Source organism: Salvelinus alpinus, chromosome 25 (assembly GCF_045679555.1).
Source record: "Salvelinus alpinus chromosome 25, SLU_Salpinus.1, whole genome shotgun sequence".
NCBI lineage: Eukaryota > Metazoa > Chordata > Actinopteri > Salmoniformes > Salmonidae > Salvelinus > Salvelinus alpinus.
Window position 1 is genome coordinate 43,412,124 of NC_092110.1, and position 25,148 is coordinate 43,437,271.

The 25,148-nt window shown below is 47.6% G+C and overlaps 1 protein-coding gene across 1 annotated transcript in view; it reads left to right on the plus strand.

The window, feature by feature from the left end:
• The window catches only part of LOC139554022 (tandem C2 domains nuclear protein-like), a 115,655-nt gene that overhangs the window by 6,241 nt on the left and 84,266 nt on the right, over nt 1–25,148 (plus strand). Inside the window, exons 5-8 of the mRNA XM_071366909.1 lie at nt 1,236–1,309; nt 2,176–2,236; nt 4,538–4,647; nt 6,203–6,319. Coding sequence (XP_071223010.1) covers nt 1,236–1,309; nt 2,176–2,236; nt 4,538–4,647; nt 6,203–6,319 — 362 coding nt within the window. The remainder of the gene's footprint in view (nt 1–1,235; nt 1,310–2,175; nt 2,237–4,537; nt 4,648–6,202; nt 6,320–25,148) is intronic.

The following is a 25,148-nucleotide window of genomic DNA, read 5'->3' on the forward strand; positions in this document are numbered from 1 at the left end:
TATCACCCTAACACTGTACTGTAATATCACCCTAACACTGTACTGTAATATCACCCTAACCCTGTACTGTAATATCACCCTAACACCTTACTGTAATATCACACTAACACTGTACTGTAATATCACCCTAACCCTGTACTGTAATATCACCCTAACCCTGTACTGTAATATCACCCTAACCCTGTACTGTAATATCACCCTAACCCTGTACTGTAATATCACCCTAACCCTGTACTGTAATATCACCCTAACCCTGTACTGTAATATCACCCTAACACTGTACTGTAATATCACCCTAACTCTGTACTGTAATATCACCCTAACCCTGTACTGTAATATCACCCTAACCCTGTACTGTAATATCACCCTAACACTGTAATATCACACTAACCCTGTACTGTAATATCACCCTAACCCTGTACTGTAATATCACCCTAACACTGTACTGTAATATCACCCTAACACCTTACTGTAATATCACACTAACACTGTACTGTAATATCACCCTAACCCTGTACTGTAATATCACCCTAACACCTTACTGTAATATCACCCTAACACTGTACTGTAATAAGTGCACGGTATGAGCTTAATGCTCCTTTCCAATAGATGTTGAGGGTCTGATTCTAGTGACATGATGATCGATGCTCGACTGCTGCTCAGACCATAATAATTTCATCATTTAGACTGACTACCGGTATCTGGGAGTTGTTGTCTAGAGCGCGTGTACCAAGACCTGAGTAGGCACATTTGATATTTCACGGAACAGTTTTTGTAACAAAACTATCCGTGGAGTTGAAAATGCGATGGAATTTTTTATTTATTCGGTACATTAAAAAAAAGTACATTTTGTTGGCACTATATAGTGTCAGTTTGGTGGAAACATCACGGGTGGAAAAATTCACATATATTCTTTATGTAGATTTTTGAATATTAGCATAAAAATCTGTCGCCAATTGGATGGATACGTGCTGTTTGCAATATTTTGAATCTGAGCTTCCGTTTGAGATTTTTCAAAATTTTTAACAGTTTGCGGTTATCTACCGTTCCCATTATTTTAGCGTTATGAATATAGTGTGGGGAGAGACCAAGACCTCTGAAATCAGGTGTATAACTAGAATATCAGATAAATAAAATAGAAAATCATCACACTAAGAAAGGTTCACAGTGTATAATTTCGATTTAGATATTCCTGTGTCTTTTAAGTTCCGTTTAACCGTTGTCTTGGCTTTCAGGTGGGAATATGAAGACTGGAAGACACAGTCTGAGCAAATCCATGTTTGATCTGTCCAACTCCAGCCACATACAGGTGAGGTGTTATGTTTATGTAATATTCATTGTAATATTTATTTAACTCGGCACCTGCGAAACCGCACAGTAAACCAAGCCTAACAGCCTAACCTATGAGCTGCCTATATCTGTCCTCTTAAATCATTGTGCGTCACTTGTATCATCAATGTTTTCATTGACCGTTACTCAACTCTCTGTCTGTAAAAGACGGAGCAAATCTCTGTTGATTGTGTTAAATGAAGTGGAAATCAATCACATGTATATGTAGTGTATTACAAAGGGTTTGTTTAAGGCTGTCTGGGTGGGGTTCTCTTCGCTGTATTAGTAAAGGATATCGCGTATCGTAGCCGCGTGTCATCAACAACCCATTGGTTACCAGGTGTACAGTATATAGCGATAGTGAAGCTGTTATGAATACTCCGTGTCTCGCGCCAAAAAACTACAAGAAACATTACAATCTCTCGTAAACCTCGTCATAAATAACGTGATAAACTTCAGTGCTTCCGTCTGAACTAATAGCACTCGTGAGTTGCATCTCAAATGGCGTTATATTGCCTTTTATAGTGACCTATGGGCCCTGGTCAAAAGTAGCGCCAGTAGTTTTTTGTCCTGTCCTTAGTGTATTGTTTTTTTAATAACGCCTTATTGGGGAAACTACCTTTACAACTGTTGCTGTGTTTAGTGGTAGTGTAATTATGCATACCAGTAGATACTAATAGAGAGGCTGTTTGAGTATCCTGTTCATGTCCTGTTGACTTTCTCTTGATATCATGCAATGTTGTCTCTGTGTTTTGTTGCGACATTGCGTCTAGTGTTTAAAAACACGTTGTGTGTGTTTATCCCTTGTGTGTGTTTATCCCTTGTGTGTGTTTATCCCGATTGCAGTGTTATGACAGCAGTGCTTCATCCTCCAAGAGGGACTCCCTGGAAAGCAGCCGTAGTCTTGGTAACCGTCACACACACAGACACACACAGACACACACACACACACACACACACACACACACACACACACACACACACACACACACACACACACACACACACACACACACACACACAAGGGTTTGACATAAATCACATTTCGATTATGTCAAACAGAACACGCAACTCATGTCATGAAGCAGTCAATTTCAAACATTTGCCAAAATGCAATTCACGGGAAAACACCATTCTAAACAGCACACTTGGGAAAACACCATTCTAAACAGCACACCTGGGAAAACATCATTCTAAACAGCACACCTGGGAAAACACCATTCTAAACAGCACACCTGGGAAAACACCATTCTAAACAGACCACCTGGGAAAACACCATTCTAAACAGCACACCTGGGAAAACACCATTCTAAACAGCACACCTGGGAAAACACCATTCTAAACAGACCACCTGGGAAAACACCATTCTAAACAGCACACCTGGGAAAACACCATTCTAAACAGCACACCTGGGAAAACACCATTCTAAACAGCACACCTGAGAAAACACCATTCTAAACAGCACACCTGGGAAAACACCATTCTAAACAGCACACCTGGGAAAACACCATTCTAAACAGCACACCTGGGAAAACACCATTCTAAACAGCACACCTGGGAAAACACCATTCTAAACAGCACACCTGGGAAAACACCATTCTAAACAGCACACCTGGGAAAACACCATTCTAAACAGACCACCTGGGAAAACACCATTCTAAACAGCACACCTGGGAAAACACCACCATTCTAAACAGCACACCTGGGAAAACACCATTCTAAACAGCACACCTGGGAAAACACCATTCTAAACAGACCACCTGGGAAAACACCATTCTAAACAGCACACCTGGGAAAACACCATTCTAAACAGCACACCTGGGAAAACACCATTCTAAACAGCACACCTGGGAAAACACCATTCTAAACAGCACACCTGGGAAAACACCATTCTAAACAGCACACCTGGGAAAACACCATTCTAAACAGACCACCTGGGAAAACACCATTCTAAACAGCACACCTGGGAAAACACCACCATTCTAAACAGCACACCTGGGAAAACACCATTCTAAACAGCACACCTGGGAAAACACCATTCTAAACAGACCACCTGGGAAAACACCATTCTAAACAGCACACCTGAGAAAACACCATTCTAAACAGCACACCTGGGAAAACACCATTCTAAACAGCACACCTGGGAAAACACCATTCTAAACAGCACACCTGGGAAAACACCATTCTAAACAGCACACCTGGGAAAACACCATTCTAAACAGCACACCTGGGAAAACACCATTCTAAACAGACCACCTGGGAAAACACCATTCTAAACAGCACACCTGGGAAAACACCACCATTCTAAACAGCACACCTGGGAAAACACCATTCTAAACAGCACACCTGGGAAAACACCATTCTAAACAGACCACCTGGGAAAACACCATTCTAAACAGCACACCTGGGAAAACACCATTCTAAACAGCACACCTGGGAAAACACCATTCTAAACAGCACACCTGGGAAAACACCATTCTAAACAGCACACCTGGGAAAACACCATTCTAAACAGCACACCTGGGAAAACACCATTCTAAACAGACCACCTGGGAAAACACCATTCTAAACAGCACACCTGGGAAAACACCACCATTCTAAACAGCACACCTGGGAAAACACCATTCTAAACAGCACACCTGGGAAAACACCATTCTAAACAGACCACCTGGGAAAACACCATTCTAAACAGCACACCTGAGAAAACACCATTCTAAACAGCACACCTGGGAAAACACCATTCTAAACAGCACACCTGGGAAAACACCATTCTAAACAGCACACCTGGGAAGAATAGTGGTGTTAACCCCGGTGTCCTGGTTAAATTCCCAAGCTGTCCCTCATACCATCATGGCCACCTAATCATCTCCAGCTTCCAGTTGGCTCATTCATCCTCCCTCCTCTCCCCTGTAACTATTCCCCAGGTTGTTGCTGCTTAAAAAAAACATAGCTTACTCTTAGAAAAAAAGTGCTGTCTAGAACTGTACCCATAGAAGAATGCTTTTTGGTTCCAGGTAGAACCTTTTTCGTTCAATGTAGAACGTTTTCCACAGAGGGTTCTAGATGGAACCCAAAAGGGGAACCCAAAAGGGTTCTCCTATGAGGATAGCCGAAGAAACCTTTTGGAACCGTTTTTTTCTTGGAGTGTAGGCTACAAGGTTGTGTTTTCCGTTGAGCTAACGTATGTCTCTGTGCGCTTGTCTTGTAGAGTCCATCACGTTGTCAGGCGATGAGAGGGAGCAGAGAGAGCTGGGGAAGGTGTGTGTCCGGCTGAGTTACCAGGAGGCCCTGGAGCAGGTGTGGATCACGTTGGTACAGGTACGGTTACAGGCCCGGGAGGAGGGGTGAGGATGAGGGATTGGGGGACTAAAGGGACCATTGTACCTGACCGGCTAGGTGGCTGAATGGAGCCTCTGTCTCAGACTGTTGGAACAGAAACCAGGGCCCAGAAACTCCATCTCAATATCTCCTCTCTCTTCACAAGTCACTGCTCTGTTAACTTCTGAGAGGTTACTCACTCAAGAGGAATAATGATGAACAACAATTTCATATAAACAAAACGATTACAACGTAGATACACTAACAAGTAAATGGCCTGCCACACAAGTCCCAGTATAATAAATACACTATGATACCTAGCCAGCCCTCCAACTCTGTAGCCAGCCCTCCAACTCTGTAGCCAGCCCTCCAACTCTGTAGCCAGCCCTCCAACTCTGTAGCCAGCCCTCCAACTCTGTAACCAGACCTCCAACTCTGTAGCCAGCCCTCCAACTCTGTAGCCAGCCCTCCAACTCTGTAGCCAGCCCTCCAACTCTGTAGCCAGCCCTCCAACTCTGTAGCCAGCCCTCCAACTCTGTAACCAGACCTCCAACTCTAGCCAGCCCTCCAACTCTGTAGCCAGCCCTCCAACTCTGTAGCCAGCCCTCCAACTCTGTAGCCAGCCCTCCAACTCTGTAGCCAGCCCTCCAACTCTGTAGCCAGCCCTCCAACTCTGTAGCCAGCCCTCCAACTCTGTAGCCAGACATCCAACTCTGTAGCCAGACATCCAACTCTGTAGCCAGACATCCAACTCTGTAGCCAGACATCTAACTCTGTAGCCAGACATCTAACTGTGTAGCCGGACCTCTAACTGTGTAGCCAGACATCTAACTCTGTAGCCAGCCCTCCAGCTCTGTAACCAGCCCTCCAACTCTGTAGCCAGCCCTCCAGCTCTGTAACCAGCCCTCCAACTATGTAACCAGCCCTCCAACTCTGTAGCCAGCCCTCCAGCTCTGTAACCAGCCCTCCAACTCTGTAGCCAGCCCTCCAGCTCTGTAACCAGCCCTCCAACTATGTAGCCAGCCCTCCAACTCTGTAGCCAGACATCTAACTCTGTAGCCAGACCTCTAACTGTGTAGCCGGACCTCTAACTGTGTAGCCGGACCTCTAACTGTGTAGCCAGACATCTAACTCTGTAGCCAGCCCTCCAACTCTGTAGCCGGACCTCTAACTGTGTAGCCAGACATCTAACTGTGTAGCCAGACATCCAACTCTGTAGCCAGACCTCTAACTGTGTAGCCAGACATCTAACTGTGTAGCCAGACATCCAACTCTGTAGCCAGACCTCTAACTGTGTAGCCAGCCCTCTAACTGTGTAGCCAGACATCTAACTGTGTAGCCAGACATCCAACTCTGTAGCCAGCCCTCCAACTCTGTAGCCAGACATCTAACTCTGTAGCCAGACCTCTAACTGTGTAGCCAGACCTCCAACTCTGTAGCCAGACCTCTAACTCTGTAGCCAGACATCTAACTGTGTAGCCAGACCTCTAACTGTGTAGCCGGACCTCTAACTGTGTAGCCAGACCTCTAAGTCTTCTTTCTCTCCTTCTCTCAGTGTAAGGATGTGTCCCTCGCTCAGAACAGCAGTGAGCAGCAGAAGATTAGCTTTAAAGGCATCATCACTATGAGCAAACCGGTACAGTTCAAGAGCTCCGTCAAGGAAGGTTCTCCGGTAAGTTATTTAAATCAAATCAAATCAAAAGTATTTATATAGCCCTTCGTACATCAGCTGATATCTCAAAGTGCTGTACAGAAACCCAGCCTAAAACCCCAAACAGCAAGCAATGCAGGTGTAGAAGCACGGTGGCTAGGGAAAAACTCCCTAGAAAGGCCAAAACCTAGGAAGAAACCTAGAGAGGAACCAGGCTATGAGGGGTGGCCAGTCCTCTTCTGGCTGTGCCGGGTGGAGATTATAACAGAACATGGCCAAGATGTTCAAATGTTCATAGATGACCAGCACGGTCAAATAATAATAATCACAGTGGTTATTTAGTGCATCCCAACCACACCTTAGCCTGGTAGCAGATCTGTTTGTGCTGTCTCGCTAACTCATATGGTCAGTGATGTAGGAAAGACAACACAAACAAATCTGGCACCAGGTAACTCTATAACTCCAGTCACATCCAGATAGACTATCATCAGCCCTGGTGGTCCCACACCTGTTTTGTGTTTGTTTGGCCTATAGCAAACGTCTATAGTTGTTGTCATGCAATGACCATGGGAGTTGAAAAGACAGCTGTCACGAACCGGCTCAAAGCTCGTAACAAAAGGGAGACAACATGGAGATAAGGAATAACAAAATATATTTATGAACTAAGGTAACCTAAATGCAATTAACAGTGGTGTGTGTAATCAGTAATCAGTAGTGTAAGTGAGTGTTTTGCATGCATAAATGCAGGGTGTTGAAAGGTGCCAAAGCAAACAACCAAAAGGCCACAAAAATACCACAACAAAATCTATGAAGGTGTCTGCATGGAGAGAGTCTCCCCAGTGTATGTAGAAGAGGTCTATTGATCCTGGGACACACCCGGGCCCAGGTGTTTCCTATGTAGCTGACGACCCTCCCAACTCCGCCCACCGGCATCCTAATAAGGAGACTGGACCACTGGAACCAGGCTACTCTAGCATGACCTCACCTATCTAAAACACTGGACCACTGGATCCAGGCTACTCTAGCATGACCTCACCTATCTAAAAACACTGGACCACTGGAACCAGGCTACTCTAGCATGACCTCACCTATCTAAAACACTGGACCACTGGAACCAGGCTACTCTAGCATGACCTCACCTATCTAAAACACTGGACCACTGGAACCAGGCTACTCTAGCATGACCTCACCTATCTAAAACACTGGACCACTGGAACCAGGCTACTCTAGCATGACCTCACCTATCTAAAACACTGGACCACTGGAACCAGGCTACTCTAGCATGACCTCCCCTATCTAAATCACTGGACCACTGGAACCAGGCTACTCTAGCATGACCTCCCCTATCTAAAACACTGGACCACTGGAACCAGGCTACTCTAGCATGACCTCACCTATCTAAAACACTGGACCATTGGAACCAGGCTACTCTAGCATGACCTCACCTATCTAAAACACTGGACCACTGGATCCAGGCTACTCTAGCATGATCTCACCTATCTAAAACACTGGACCACTGGAACCAGGCTACTCTAGCATGACCTCACCTATCTAAAAACACTGGACCACTGGAACCAGGCTACTGTAGCATGACCTCACCTATCTAAAAACACTGGACCACTGGAACCAGGCTACTCTAGCATGACTTCAGCTATCTAAAACACTGGACCACTGGATCCAGGCTACTCTAGCATGACCTCACCTATCTAAAAACACTGGACCACTGGAACCAGGCTACTCTAGCATGACCTCACCTATCTAAAACACTGGACCACTGGAACCAGGCTACTCTAGCATGACCTCACCTATCTAAAACACTGGACCACTGGAACCAGGCTACTCTAGCATGACCTCACCTATCTAAAAACACTGGACCACTGGAACCAGGCTACTCTAGCATGACCTCACCTATCTAAAGCACTGGACCACTGGAACCAGGCTACTCTAGCATGACCTCACCTATCTAAAACACTGGACCACTGGAGCCAGGCTATTCTAGAATGACCTCACCTATCTAAAAACACTGGACCACTGGAACCAGGCTACTCTAGCATGACCTCACCTATCTAAAACACTGGACCACTGGAACCAGGCTACTCCAGCATTACCTGACCTATCTAAAACACTGGACCACTGGATCCAGGCTACTCTAGCATGACCTCACCTATCTAAAACACTGGACCACTGGAACCAGGCTACTCTGGCATGACCTCACCTATCTAAAAACACTGGACCACTGGAACCAGGCTACTCTAGCATGACCTCACCTATCTAAAACACTGGACCACTGGAACCAGGCTACTCTAGCATGACCTCACCTATCTAAAACACTGGACCACTGGAACCAGGCTACTCTAGCATGACCTCACCTATCTAAAACACTGGACCACTGGAACCAGGCTACTCTAGCATGACCTCACCTATCTAAAACACTGGACCACTGGAACCAGGCTACTCTAGCATGACCTCACCTATCTAAAAACACTGGACCACTGGAACCAGGCTACTCTAGCATGAACTCACCTATCTAAAACACTGGACCACTGGAACCAGGCTACTCTAGCATGACCTCACCTATCTAAAACACTGGACCACTGGAACCAGGCTACTCTAGCATGACCTCACCTATCTAAAACACTGGACCACTGGAACCAGGCTACTCTAGCATGACCTCACCTATCTAAAACACTGGACCACTGGAACCAGGCTACTCTAGCATGACCTCACCTATCTAAAACACTTTACCACTGGAACCAGGCTACTCTAGCATGACCTCACCTATCTAAAACACTGGACCACTGGAACCAGGCTACTCTAGCATGACCTCACCTATCTAAAACACTGGACCACTGGAACCAGGCTACTCTAGCATGACCTCACCTATCTAAAAACACTGGACCACTGGAACCAGGCTACTCTAGCATGACCTCACCTATCTAAAACACTGGGCCACTGGAACCAGGCTACTCTAGCATGACCTCACCTATCTAAAACACTGGACCACTGGAACCAGGCTACTCTAGCATGACCTCACCTATCTAAAACACTGGACCACTGGAACCAGGCTATTCTAGCATGACCTCACCTATCTAAAAACACTGGACCACTGGAACCAGGCTACTCTAGCATGACCTCACCTATCTAAAACACTGGACCACTGGAACCAGGCTACTCTAGCATGACCTCACCTATCTAAAACACTGGCCCACTGGAACCAGGCTACTCTAGCATGACCTCACCTATCTAAAACACTGGCCCACTGGAACCAGGCTACTCTAGCATGACCTCACCTATCTAAAACACTGGACCACTGGAACCAGGCTACTCTAGCATGACCTCACCTATCTAAAACACTGGACCACTGGAACCAGGCTACTCTAGCATGACCTCACCTATCTAAAACACTGGACCACTGGAACCAGGCTACTCTAGCATGACCTCACCTATCTAAAACACTGGACCACTGGAACCAGGCTACTCTAGCATGACCTCACCTATCTAAAACACTGGACCACTGGAACCAGGCTACTCTAGCATGACCTCACCTATCTAAAAACACTGGACCACTGGAACCAGGCTACTCTAGCATGACCTCACCTATCTAAAAACACTGGACCACTGGAACCAGGCTACTCTAGCATGACCTCACCTATCTAAAACACTGGACCAGGCTACTCTAGCATGACCTCACCTATCTAAAAACACTGGACCACTGGAACCAGGCTACTGTAGCATGACCTCACCTATCTAAAAACACTGGACCACTGGAACCAGGCTACTCTAGCATGACTTCACCTATCTAAAACACTGGACCACTGGATCCAGGCTACTCTAGCATGACCTCACCTATCTAAAACACTGGACCACTGGAACCAGGCTACTCTAGCATGACCTCACCTATCTAAAACACTGGACCACTGGAACCAGGCTACTCTAGCATGACCTCACCTATCTAAAACACTGGACCACTGGAACCAGGCTACTCTAGCATGACCTCACCTATCTAAAACACTGGACCACTGGAACCAGGCTACTCTAGCATGACCTCACCTATCTAAAACACTGGACCACTGGAACCAGGCTACTCTAGCATGACCTCACCTATCTAAAACACTGGACCACTGGAACCAGGCTACTCTAGCATGACCTCACCTATCTAAAACACTGGACCACTGGAACCAGGCTACTCTAGCATGACCTCACCTACCTAAAAACACTGGACCACTGGAACCAGGCTACTCTAGCATGACCTCACCTATCTAAAACACTGGACCACTGGAACCAGGCTACTCTAGCATGACCTCACCTATCTAAAACACTGGACCACTGGAACCAGGCTACTCTAGCATGACCTCACCTATCTAAAACACTGGACCACTGGAACCAGGCTACTCTAGCATGACCTCACCTATCTAAAACACTGGCCCACTGGAACCAGGCTACTCTAGCATGACCTGACCTATCTAAAACACTGGACCACTGGAACCAGGCTACTCTAGCATGACCTCACCTATCTAAAACACTGGACCACTGGAACCAGGCTACTCTAGCATGACCTCACCTATCTAAAACACTGGACCACTGGAACCAGGCTACTCTAGCATGACCTCACCTATCTAAAACACTGGACCACTGGAACCAGGCTACTCTAGCATGACCTCACCTATCTAAAACACTGGACCACTGGAACCAGGCTACTCTAGCATGACCTCACCTATCTAAAACACTGGACCACTGGAACCAGGCTACTCTAGCATGACCTCACCTATCTAAAAACACTGGACCACTGGAACCAGGCTACTCTAGCATGACCTCACCTATCTAAAACACTGGACCACTGGAACCAGGCTACTCTAGCATGACCTCACCTATCTAAAACACGGGACCACTGGAACCAGGCTACTCTAGCATGACCTCACCTATCTAAAAACACTGGACCACTGGAACCAGGCTACTCTAGCATGACCTCACCTATCTAAAACACTGGACCACTGGAACCAGGCTACTCTAGCATGACCTCACCTATCTAAAAACACTGGACCACTGGAACCAGGCTACTCTAGCATGACCTCACCTATCTAAAACACTGGAACCAGGCTACTCTAGCATGACCTCACCTATCTAAAAACACTGGACCACTGGAACCAGGCTACTGTAGCATGACCTCACCTATCTAAAAACACTGGACCACTGGAACCAGGCTACTCTAGCATGACTTCACCTATCTAAAACACTGGACCACTGGATCCAGGCTACTCTAGCATGACCTCACCTATCTAAAACACTGGACCACTGGAACCAGGCTACTCTAGCATGACCTCACCTATCTAAAAACACTGGACCACTGGAACCAGGCTACTCTAGCATGACCTCACCTATCTAAAACACTGGACCACTGGAACCAGGCTACTCTAGCATGACCTCACCTATCTAAAACACTGGACCACTGGATCCAGGCTACTCTAGCATGACCTCACCTATCTAAAACACTGGACCACTGGAACCAGGCTACTCTAGCATGACCTCACCTATCTAAAACACTGGACCACTGGAACCAGGCTACTCTAGCAGGACCTCACCTATCTAAAAACACTGGACCACTGGAACCAGGCTACTGTAGCATGACCTCACCTATCTAAAAACACTGGACCACTGGAACCAGGCTACTCTAGCATGACTTCACCTATCTAAAACACTGGACCACTGGATCCAGGCTACTCTAGCATGACCTCACCTATCTAAAAACACTGGACCACTGGAACCAGGCTACTCTAGCATGACCTCACCTATCTAAAACACTGGACCACTGGAACCAGGCTACTCTAGCATGACCTCACCTATCTAAAACACTGGACCACTGGAACCAGGCTACTCTAGCAGGACCTCACCTATCTAAAAACACTGGACCACTGGAACCAGGCTACTCTAGCATGACCTCACCTATCTAAAACACTGGACCACTGGAACCAGGCTACTCTAGCATGACCTCACCTATCTAAAACACTGGGCCACTGGAACCAGGCTACTCTAGCATGACCTCACCTATCTAAAACACTGGACCACTGGAACCAGGCTACTCTAGCATGACCTCACCTATCTAAAACACTGGACCACTGGAACCAGGCTATTCTAGCATGACCTCACCTATCTAAAAACACTGGACCACTGGAACCAGGCTATTCTAGCATGACCTCACCTATCTAAAAACACTGGACCACTGGAACCAGGCTACTCTAGCATGACCTCACCTATCTAAAACACTGGACCACTGGAACCAGGCTACTCTAGCATGACCTCACCTATCTAAAACACTGGACCACTGGAACCAGGCTACTCTAGCATGACCTCACCTATCTAAAACACTGGACCACTGGAACCAGGCTACTCTAGCATGACCTCACCTATCTAAAACACTGGACCACTGGAACCAGGCTACTCTAGCATGACCTCACCTATCTAAAACACTGGACCACTGGAACCAGGCTACTCTAGCATGACCTCACCTATCTAAAACACTGGACCACTGGAACCAGGCTACTCTAGCATGACCTCACCTATCTAAAACACTGGACCACTGGAACCAGGCTACTCTAGCATGACCTCACCTACCTAAAAACACTGGACCACTGGAACCAGGCTACTCTAGCATGACCTCACCTATCTAAAACACTGGAGCACTGGAACCAGGCTACTCTAGCATGACCTCACCTATCTAAAAACACTGGACCACTGGAACCAGGCTACTCTAGCATGACCTCACCTATCTAAAACACTGGACCACTGGAACCAGGCTACTCTAGCATGACCTCACCTATCTAAAACACTGGCCCACTGGAACCAGGCTACTCTAGCATGACCTGACCTATCTAAAACACTGGACCACTGGAACCAGGCTACTCTAGCATGACCTCACCTATCTAAAACACTGGACCACTGGAACCAGGCTACTCTAGCATGACCTCACCTATCTAAAACACTGGACCACTGGAACCAGGCTACTCTAGCATGACCTCACCTATCTAAAACACTGGACCACTGGAACCAGGCTACTCTAGCATGACCTCACCTATCTAAAACACTGGACCACTGGAACCAGGCTACTCTAGCATGACCTCACCTATCTAAAACACTGGACCACTGGAACCAGGCTACTCTAGCATGACCTCACCTATCTAAAAACACTGGACCACTGGAACCAGGCTACTCTAGCATGACCTCACCTATCTAAAACACTGGACCACTGGAACCAGGCTACTCTAGCATGACCTCACCTATCTAAAACACTGGACCACTGGAACCAGGCTACTCTAGCATGACCTCACCTATCTAAAAACACTGGACCACTGGAACCAGGCTACTCTAGCATGACCTCACCTATCTAAAACACTGGACCACTGGAACCAGGCTACTCTAGCATGACCTCACCTATCTAAAAACACTGGACCACTGGAACCAGGCTACTCTAGCATGACCTCACCTATCTAAAACACTGGAACCAGGCTACTCTAGCATGACCTCACCTATCTAAAAACACTGGACCACTGGAACCAGGCTACTGTAGCATGACCTCACCTATCTAAAAACACTGGACCACTGGAACCAGGCTACTCTAGCATGACTTCACCTATCTAAAACACTGGACCACTGGATCCAGGCTACTCTAGCATGACCTCACCTATCTAAAACACTGGACCAATGGAACCAGGCTACTCTAGCATGACCTCACCTATCTAAAACACTGGACCACTGGAACCAGGCTACTCTAGCATGACCTCACCTATCTAAAACACTGGACCACTGGAACCAGGCTACTCTAGCATGACCTCACCTATCTAAAACACTGGACCACTGGAACCAGGCTATTCTAGCATGACCTCACCTATCTAAAACACTGGACCACTGGAACCAGGCTACTCTAGCATGACCTCACCTATCTAAAACACTGGACCACTGGAACCAGGCTACTCTAGCATGACCTCACCTATCTAAAAACACTGGACCACTGGAACCAGGCTACTCTAGCATGACCTCACCTATCTAAAAACACTGGACCACTGGAACCAGGCTACTCTAGCGTGACCTCACCTATCTAAAACACTGGACCACTGGAACCAGGCTACTCTAGCATGACCTCACCTATCTAAAACACTGGACCACTGGAACCAGGCTACTCTAGCATGACCTGACCTATCTAAAACACTGGACCACTGGAACCAGGCTACTCTAGCATGACCTCACCTATCTAAAACACTGGACCACTGGAACCAGGCTACTCTAGCATGACCTCACCTATCTAAAACACTGGACCACTGGAACCAGGCTACTCTAGCATGACCTCACCTATCTAAAACACTGGAGCACTGGAACCAGGCTACTCTAGCATGACCTCACCTATCTAAAAACACTGGACCACTGGAACCAGGCTACTCTAGCATGACCTCACCTATCTAAAACACTGGAACCAGGCTACTCTAGCATGACCTCACCTATCTAAAAACACTGGACCACTGGAACCAGGCTACTGTAGCATGACCTCACCTATCTAAAACACTGGACCACTGGAACCAGGCTACTCTAGCATGACCTCACCTATCTAAAACACTGGACCACTGGAACCAGGCTACTCTAGCATGACCTCACCTATCTAAAAACACTGGACCACTGGAACCAGGCTACTCTAGCATGACCTCACCTATCTAAAACACTGGACCACTGGAACAAGGCTACTCTAGCATGACCTCACCTATCTAAAACACTGGAACCAGGCTACTCTAGCATGACCTCACCTATCTAAAAACACTGGACCACTGGAACCAGGCTACTGTAGCATGACCTCACCTATCTAAAAACACTGGACCACTGGAACCAGGCTACTCTAGCATGACTTCACCTATCTAAAACACTGGGCCACTGGATCCAGGCTACTCTAGCATGACCTCACCTATCTAAAACACTGGACCACTGGAACCAGGCTACTCTAGCATGACCTCACCTATCTAAAACACTGGACCACTGGAACCAGGCTACTCTAGCATGACCTCACCTATCTAAAACACTGGACCACTGGAGCCAGGCTACTCTAGCATGACTTCACCTATCTAAAACACTGGACCACTGGAACCAGGCTACTCTAGCATGACCTCACCTATCTAAAACACTGGACCACTGGAACCAGGCTACTCTAGCATGACCTCACCTATCTAAAAACACTGGACCACTGGAACCAGGCTACTCTAGCATGACCTCACCTATCTAAAACACTGGACCACTGGAACCAGGCTACTCTAGCATGACCTCACCTATCTAAAACACGGGACCACTGGAACCAGGCTACTCTAGCATGACCTCACCTATCTAAAACACTGGACCACTGGAACCAGGCTACTCTAGCATGACCTCACCTATCTAAAAACACTGGACCACTGGAACCAGGCTACTCTAGCATGACCTCACCTATCTAAAAACACTGGACCACTGGAACCAGGCTACTCTAGCATGACCTCACCTATCTAAAACACTGGACCACTGGAACCAGGCTACTCTAGCATGACCTCACCTATCTAAAACACTGGACCACTGGAACCAGGCTACTCTAGCATGACCTGACCTATCTAAAACACTGGACCACTGGAACCAGGCTACTCTAGCATGACCTCACCTATCTAAAACACTGGACCACTGGAACCAGGCTACTCTAGCATGACCTCACCTATCTAAAACACTGGACCACTGGAACCAGGCTACTCTAGCATGACCTCACCTATCTAAAACACTGGACCACTGGAACCAGGCTACTCTAGCATGACCTCACCTATCTAAAAACACTGGACCACTGGAACCAGGCTACTCTAGCATGACCTCACCTATCTAAAACACTGGACCACTGGAACAAGGCTACTCTAGCATGACCTCACCTATCTAAAACACTGGAACCAGGCTACTCTAGCATGACCTCACCTATCTAAAAACACTGGACCACTGGAACCAGGCTACTGTAGCATGACCTCACCTATCTAAAAACACTGGACCACTGGAACCAGGCTACTCTAGCATGACTTCACCTATCTAAAACACTGGGCCACTGGATCCAGGCTACTGTAGCATGACCTCACCTATCTAAAACACTGGACCACTGGAACCAGGCTACTCTAGCATGACCTCACCTATCTAAAACACTGGACCACTGGAACCAGGCTACTCTAGCATGACCTCACCTATCTAAAACACTGGACCACTGGAGCCAGGCTACTCTAGCATGACCTCACCTATCTAAAACACTGGACCACTGGAACCAGGCTACTCTAGCATGACCTCACCTATCTAAAACACTGGACCACTGGAACCAGGCTACTCTAGCATGACCTCACCTATCTAAAAACACTGGACCACTGGAACCAGGCTACTCTAGCATGACCTCACCTATCTAAAACACTGGACCACTGGAACCAGGCTACTCTAGCATGACCTCACCTATCTAAAACACGGGACCACTGGAACCAGGCTACTCTAGCATGACCTCACCTATCTAAAACACTGGACCACTGGAACCAGGCTACTCTAGCATGACCTCACCTATCTAAAAACACTGGACCACTGGAACCAGGCTACTCTAGCATGACCTCACCTATCTAAAAACACTGGACCACTGGAACCAGGCTACTCTAGCATGACCTCACCTATCTAAAACACTGGACCACTGGAACCAGGCTACTCTAGCATGACCTCACCTATCTAAAACACTGGACCACTGGAACCAGGCTACTCTAGCATGACCTGACCTATCTAAAACACTGGACCACTGGAACCAGGCTACTCTAGCATGACCTCACCTATCTAAAACACTGGACCACTGGAACCAGGCTACTCTAGCTTGACCTCACCTATCTAAAACACTGGACCACTGGAACCAGGCTACTCTAGCATGACCTCACCTATCTAAAACACTGGACCACTGGAACCAGGCTACTCTTGCATGACCTCACCTATCTAAAAACACTGGACCACTGGAACCAGGCTACTCTAGCATGACCTCACCTATCTAAAACACTGGAACCAGGCTACTCTAGCATGACCTCACCTATCTAAAAACACTGGACCACTGGAACCAGGCTACTGTAGCATGACCTCACCTATCTAAAAACACTGGACCACTGGAACCAGGCTACTCTAGCATGACTTCACCTATCTAAAACACTGGGCCACTGGATCCAGGCTACTGTAGCATGACCTCACCTATCTAAAACACTGGACCACTGGAACCAGGCTACTCTAGCATGACCTCACCTATCTAAAACACTGGACCACTGGAACCAGGCTACTCTAGCATGACCTCACCTATCTAAAACACTGGACCACTGGAGCCAGGCTACTCTAGCATGACCTCACCTATCTAAAACACTGGACCACTGGAACCAGGCTACTCTAGCATGACCTCACCTATCTAAAACACTGGACCACTGGAACCAGGCTACTCTAGCATGACCTCACCTATCTAAAAACACTGGACCACTGGAACCAGGCTACTCTAGCATGACCTCACCTATCTAAAACACTGGACCACTGGAACCAGGCTACTCTAGCATGACCTCACCTATCTAAAACACGGGACCACTGGAACCAGGCTACTCTAGCATGACCTCACCTATCTAAAACACTGGACCACTGGAACCAGGCTACTCTAGCATGACCTCACCTATCTAAAAACACTGGACCACTGGAACCAGGCTACTCTAGCATGAACTCACCTATCTAAAACACTGGAACCAGGCTACTCTAGCATGACCTCACCTATCTAAAAACACTGGACCACTGGAACCAGGCTACTGTAGCATGACCTCACCTATCTAAAAACACTGGACCACTGGAACCAGGCTACTCTAGCATGACTTCACCTATCTAAAACACTGGACCACTGGATCCAGGCTACTCTAGCATGACCTCACCTATCTAAAACACTGGACCACTGGAACCAGGCTACTCTAGCATGACCTCACCTATCTAAAACACTGGACCACTGGAACCAGGCTACTCTAGCATGACCTCACCTATCTAAAACACTGGACCACTGGAACCAGGCTACTCTAGCATGACCTCACCTATCTAAAACACTGGACCACTGGAACCAGGCTACTCTAGCATGACCTCACCTATCTAAAACACTGGACCACTGGAACCAGGCTACTCTAGCATGACCTGACCTATCTAAAACACTGGACCACTGGAACCAGGCTACTCTAGCATGACCTCGCCTATCTAAAACACTGGACCACTGGAACCAGGCTACTCTAGCATGACCTCACCTATCTAAAACACTGGACCACTGGAACCAGGCTACTCTAGCATGACCTCACCTATCTAAAACACTGGACCACTGGAACCAGGCTACTGTAGCATGACCTCACCTATCTAAAAACACTGGACCACTGGAACCAGGCTACTCTAGCATGACTTCACCTATCTAAAACACTGGGCCACTGGATCCAGGCTACTGTAGCATGACCTCACCTATCTAAAACACTGGACCACTGGAACCAGGCTACTCTAGCATGACCTCACCTATCTAAAACACTGGACCACTGGAACCAGGCTACTCTAGCATGACCTCACCTATCTAAAACACTGGACCACTGGAGCCAGGCTACTCTAGCATGACCTCACCTATCTAAAACACTGGACCACTGGAACCAGGCTACTCTAGCATGACCTCACCTATCTAAAACACTGGACCACTGGAACCAGGCTACTCTAGCATGACCTCACCTATCTAAAAGCACTGGACCACTGGAACCAGGCTACTCTAGCATGACCTCACCTATCTAAAACACTGGACCACTGGAACCAGGCTACTCTAGCATGACCTCACCTATCTAAAACACGGGACCACTGGAACCAGGCTACTCTAGCATGACCTCACCTATCTAAAACACTGGACCACTGGAACCAGGCTACTCTAGCATGACCTCACCTATCTAAAAACACTGGACCACTGGAACCAGGCTACTCTAGCATGACCTCACCTATCTAAAACACTGGAACCAGGCTACTCTAGCATGACCTCACCTATCTAAAAACACTGGACCACTGGAACCAGGCTACTGTAGCATGACCTCACCTATCTAAAAACACTGGACCACTGGAACCAGGCTACTCTAGCATGACTTCACCTATCTAAAACACTGGACCACTGGATCCAGGCTACTCTAGCATGACCTCACCTATCTAAAACACTGGACCACTGGAACCAGGCTACTCTAGCATGACCTCACCTATCTAAAACACTGGACCACTGGAACCAGGCTACTCTAGCATGACCTCACCTATCTAAAACACTGGACCACTGGAACCAGGCTACTCTAGCATGACCTCACCTATCTAAAACACTGGACCACTGGAACCAGGCTACTCTAGCATGACCTCACCTATCTAAAACACTGGACCACTGGAACCAGGCTACTCTAGCATGACCTGACCTATCTAAAACACTGGACCACTGGAACCAGGCTACTCTAGCATGACCTCGCCTATCTAAAACACTGGACCACTGGAACCAGGCTACTCTAGCATGACCTCACCTATCTAAAACACTGGACCACTGGAACCAGGCTACTCTAGCATGACCTCACCTATCTAAAAACACTGGACCACTGGAACCAGGCTACTCTAGCATGACCTCACCTATCTAAAACACTGGACCACTGGAACAAGGCTACTCTAGCATGACCTCACCTATCTAAAACACGGGACCACTGGAACCAGGCTACTCTAGTATGACTTCACCTATCTAAAACACTGGACCACTGGATCCAGGCTACTCTAGCATGACCTCACCTATCTAAAACACTGGACCACTGGAACCAGGCTACTCTAGCATGACCTCACCTATCTAAAACACTGGACCACTGGAACCAGGCTACTCTAGCATGACCTCACCTATCTAAAACACTGGACCACTGGAACCAGGCTACTCTAGCATGACCTCACCTATCTAAAACACTGGACCACTGGAACCAGGCTACTCTAGCATGACCTCACCTATCTAAAACACTGGACCACTGGAACCAGGCTACTCTAGCATGACCTCACCTATCTAAAACACTGGACCACTGGAACCAGGCTACTCTAGCATGACCTCACCTATCTAAAACACTGGACCACTGGAACCAGGCTACTCTAGCATGACCTCACCTATCTAAAAACACTGGACCACTGGAACCAGGCTACTCTAGCATGACCTCACCTATCTAAAACACGGGACCACTGGAACCAGGCTACTCTAGCATGACCTCACCTATCTAAAAACACTGGACCACTGGAACCAGGCTACTCTAGCATGACCTCACCTATCTAAAACACTGGACCACTGGAACCAGGCTACTCTAGCATGACCTCACCTATCTAAAAACACTGGACCACTGGAACCAGGCTACTCTAGCATGACCTCACCTATCTAAAACACTGGAACCAGGCTACTCTAGCATGACCTCACCTATCTAAAAACACTGGACCACTGGAACCAGGCTACTGTAGCATGACCTCACCTATCTAAAACACTGGACCACTGGAACCAGGCTACTCTAGCATGACTTCACCTATCTAAAACACTGGACCACTGGAACCAGGCTACTCTAGCATGACCTCACCTATCTAAAACACTGGACCACTGGAACCAGGCTACTCTAGCATGACCTCACCTATCTAAAACACTGGACCACTGGAACCAGGCTACTCTAGCATGACCTCACCTATCTAAAACACTGGACCACTGGAACCAGGCTACTCTAGCATGACCTCACCTATCTAAAACACTGGACCACTGGAACCAGGCTACTCTAGCATGACCTCACCTATCTAAAAACACTGGACCACTGGAACCAGGCTACTCTAGCATGACCTCACCTATCTAAAAACACTGGACCACTGGAACCAGGCTACTCTAGCATGACCTCACCTATCTAAAACACTGGACCACTGGAACCAGGCTACTCTAGCATGACCTCACCTATCTAAAACACTGGACCACTGGAACCAGGCTACTCTAGCATGACCTCACCTATCTAAAACACTGGACCACTGGAACCAGGCTACTCTAGCATGACCTGACCTATCTAAAAACACTGGACCACTGGAACCAGGCTACTCTAGCATGACCTCACCTATCTAAAAACACTGGACCACTGGAACCAGGCTACTCTAGCATGACCTCACCTATCTAAAAACACTGGACCACTGGAACCAGGCTACTCTAGCATGACCTCACCTATCTAAAACACTGGACCACTGGAACCAGGCTACTCTAGCATGACCTCACCTATCTAAAACACGGGACCACTGGAACCAGGCTACTCTAGCATGACCTCACCTATCTAAAAACACTGGACCACTGGAACCAGGCTACTCTAGCATGACCTCACCTATCTAAAAACACTGGACCACTGGAACCAGGCTACTCTAGCATGACCTCACCTATCTAAAACACTGGAACCAGGCTACTCTAGCATGACCTCACCTATCTAAAAACACTGGACCACTGGAACCAGGCTACTGTAGCATGACCTCACCTATCTAAAAACACTGGACCACTGGAACCAGGCTACTCTAGCATGACTTCACCTATCTAAAACACTGGACCACTGGATCCAGGCTACTCTAGCATGACCTCACCTATCTAAAACACTGGACCACTGGAACCAGGCTACTCTAGCATGACCTCACCTATCTAAAACACTGGACCACTGGAACCAGGCTACTCTAGCATGACCTCACCTATCTAAAACACGGGACCACTGGAACCAGGCTACTCTAGCATGACCTCACCTATCTAAAAACACTGGACCACTGGAACCAGGCTACTCTAGCATGACCTCACCTATCTAAAAACACTGGACCACTGGAACCAGGCTACTCTAGCATGACCTCACCTATCTAAAACACGGGACCACTGGAACCAGGCTACTCTAGCATGACCTCACCTATCTAAAACACTGGACCACTGGAACCAGGCTACTCTAGCATGACCTCACCTATCTAAAACACTGGACCACTGGAACCAGGCTACTCTAGCATGACCTCACCTATCTAAAACACTGGACCACTGGAACCAGGCTACTCTAGCATGACCTCACCTATCTAAAAACACTGGACCACTGGAACCAGGCTACTCTAGCATGACCTCACCTATCTAAAAACACTGGACCACTGGAACCAGGCTACTGTAGCATGACCTCACCTATCTAAAAACACTGGACCACTGGAACCAGGCTACTCTAGCATGACTTCACCTATCTAAAACACTGGACCACTGGAGCCAGGCTACTCTAGCATGACCTCACCTATCTAAAACACTGGACCACTGGAACCAGGCTACTCTAGCATGACCTCACCTATCTAAAACACTGGACCACTGGAACCAGGCTACTCTAGCATGACCTCACCTATCTAAAAACACTGGACCACTGGAACCAGGCTACTCTAGCATGACCTCACCTATCTAAAAACACTGGACCACTGGAACCAGGCTACTCTAGCATGACTTCACCTATCTAAAACACTGGGCCACTGGATCCAGGCTACTGTAGCATGACCTCACCTATCTAAAACACTGGCCCACTGGAACCAGGCTACTCTAGCATGACCTCACCTATCTAAAACACTGGACCACTGGAACCAGGCTACTCTAGCATGACCTCACCTATCTAAAACACTGGACCACTGGAGCCAGGCTACTCTAGCATGACCTCACCTATCTAAAACACTGGACCACTGGAACCAGGCTACTCTAGCATGACCTCACCTATCTAAAACACTGGACCACTGGAACCAGGCTACTCTAGCATGACCTCACCTATCTAAAAACACTGGACCACTGGAACCAGGCTACTCTAGCATGACCTCACCTATCTAAAACACTGGACCACTGGAACCAGGCTACTCTAGCATGACCTCACCTATCTAAAACACGGGACCACTGGAACCAGGCTACTCTAGCATGACCTCACCTATCTAAAACACTGGACCACTGGAACCAGGCTACTCTAGCATGACCTCACCTATCTAAAAACACTGGACCACTGGAACCAGGCTACTCTAGCATGACCTCACCTATCTAAAACACTGGAACCAGGCTACTCTAGCATGACCTCACCTATCTAAAAACACTGGACCACTGGAACCAGGCTACTGTAGCATGACCTCACCTATCTAAAAACACTGGACCACTGGAACCAGGCTACTCTAGCATGACTTCACCTATCTAAAACACTGGGCCACTGGATCCAGGCTACTGTAGCATGACCTCACCTATCTAAAACACTGGACCACTGGAACCAGGCTACTCTAGCATGACCTCACCTATCTAAAACACTGGACCACTGGAACCAGGCTACTCTAGCATGACCTCACCTATCTAAAACACTGGACCACTGGAGCCAGGCTACTCTAGCATGACCTCACCTATCTAAAACACTGGACCACTGGAACCAGGCTACTCTAGCATGACCTCACCTATCTAAAACACTGGACCACTGGAACCAGGCTACTCTAGCATGACCTCACCTATCTAAAAACACTGGACCACTGGAACCAGGCTACTCTAGCATGACCTCACCTATCTAAAACACTGGACCACTGGAACCAGGCTACTCTAGCATGACCTCACCTATCTAAAACACGGGACCACTGGAACCAGGCTACTCTAGCATGACCTCACCTATCTAAAACACTGGACCACTGGAACCAGGCTACTCTAGCATGACCTCACCTATCTAAAAACACTGGACCACTGGAACCAGGCTACTCTAGCATGACCTCACCTATCTAAAACACTGGAACCAGGCTACTCTAGCATGACCTCACCTATCTAAAAACACTGGACCACTGGAACCAGGCTACTGTAGCATGACCTCACCTATCTAAAAACACTGGACCACTGGAACCAGGCTACTCTAGCATGACTTCACCTATCTAAAACACTGGACCACTGGATCCAGGCTACTCTAGCATGACCTCACCTATCTAAAACACTGGACCACTGGAACCAGGCTACTCTAGCATGACCTCGCCTATCTAAAACACTGGACCACTGGAACCAGGCTACTCTAGCATGACCTCACCTATCTAAAACACTGGACCACTGGAACCAGGCTACTCTAGCATGACCTCACCTATCTAAAACACTGGACCACTGGAACCAGGCTACTCTAGCATGACCTCACCTATCTAAAACACTGGACCACTGGAACCAGGCTACTCTAGCATGACCTGACCTATCTAAAACACTGGACCACTGGAACCAGGCTACTCTAGCATGACCTCGCCTATCTAAAACACTGGACCACTGGAACCAGGCTACTCTAGCATGACCTCACCTATCTAAAACACTGGACCACTGGAACCAGGCTACTCTAGCATGACCTCACCTATCTAAAAACACTGGACCACTGGAACCAGGCTACTCTAGCATGACCTCACCTATCTAAAACACTGGACCACTGGAACAAGGCTACTCTAGCATGACCTCACCTATCTAAAACACGGGACCACTGGAACCAGGCTACTCTAGCATGACTTCACCTATCTAAAACACTGGACCACTGGATCCAGGCTACTCTAGCATGACCTCACCTATCTAAAACACTGGACCACTGGAACCAGGCTACTCTAGCATGACCTCACCTATCTAAAACACTGGACCACTGGAACCAGGCTACTCTAGCATGACCTCACCTATCTAAAACACTGGACCACTGGAACCAGGCTACTCTAGCATGACCTCACCTATCTAAAACACTGGACCACTGGAACCAGGCTACTCTAGCATGACCTCACCTATCTAAAACACTGGACCACTGGAACC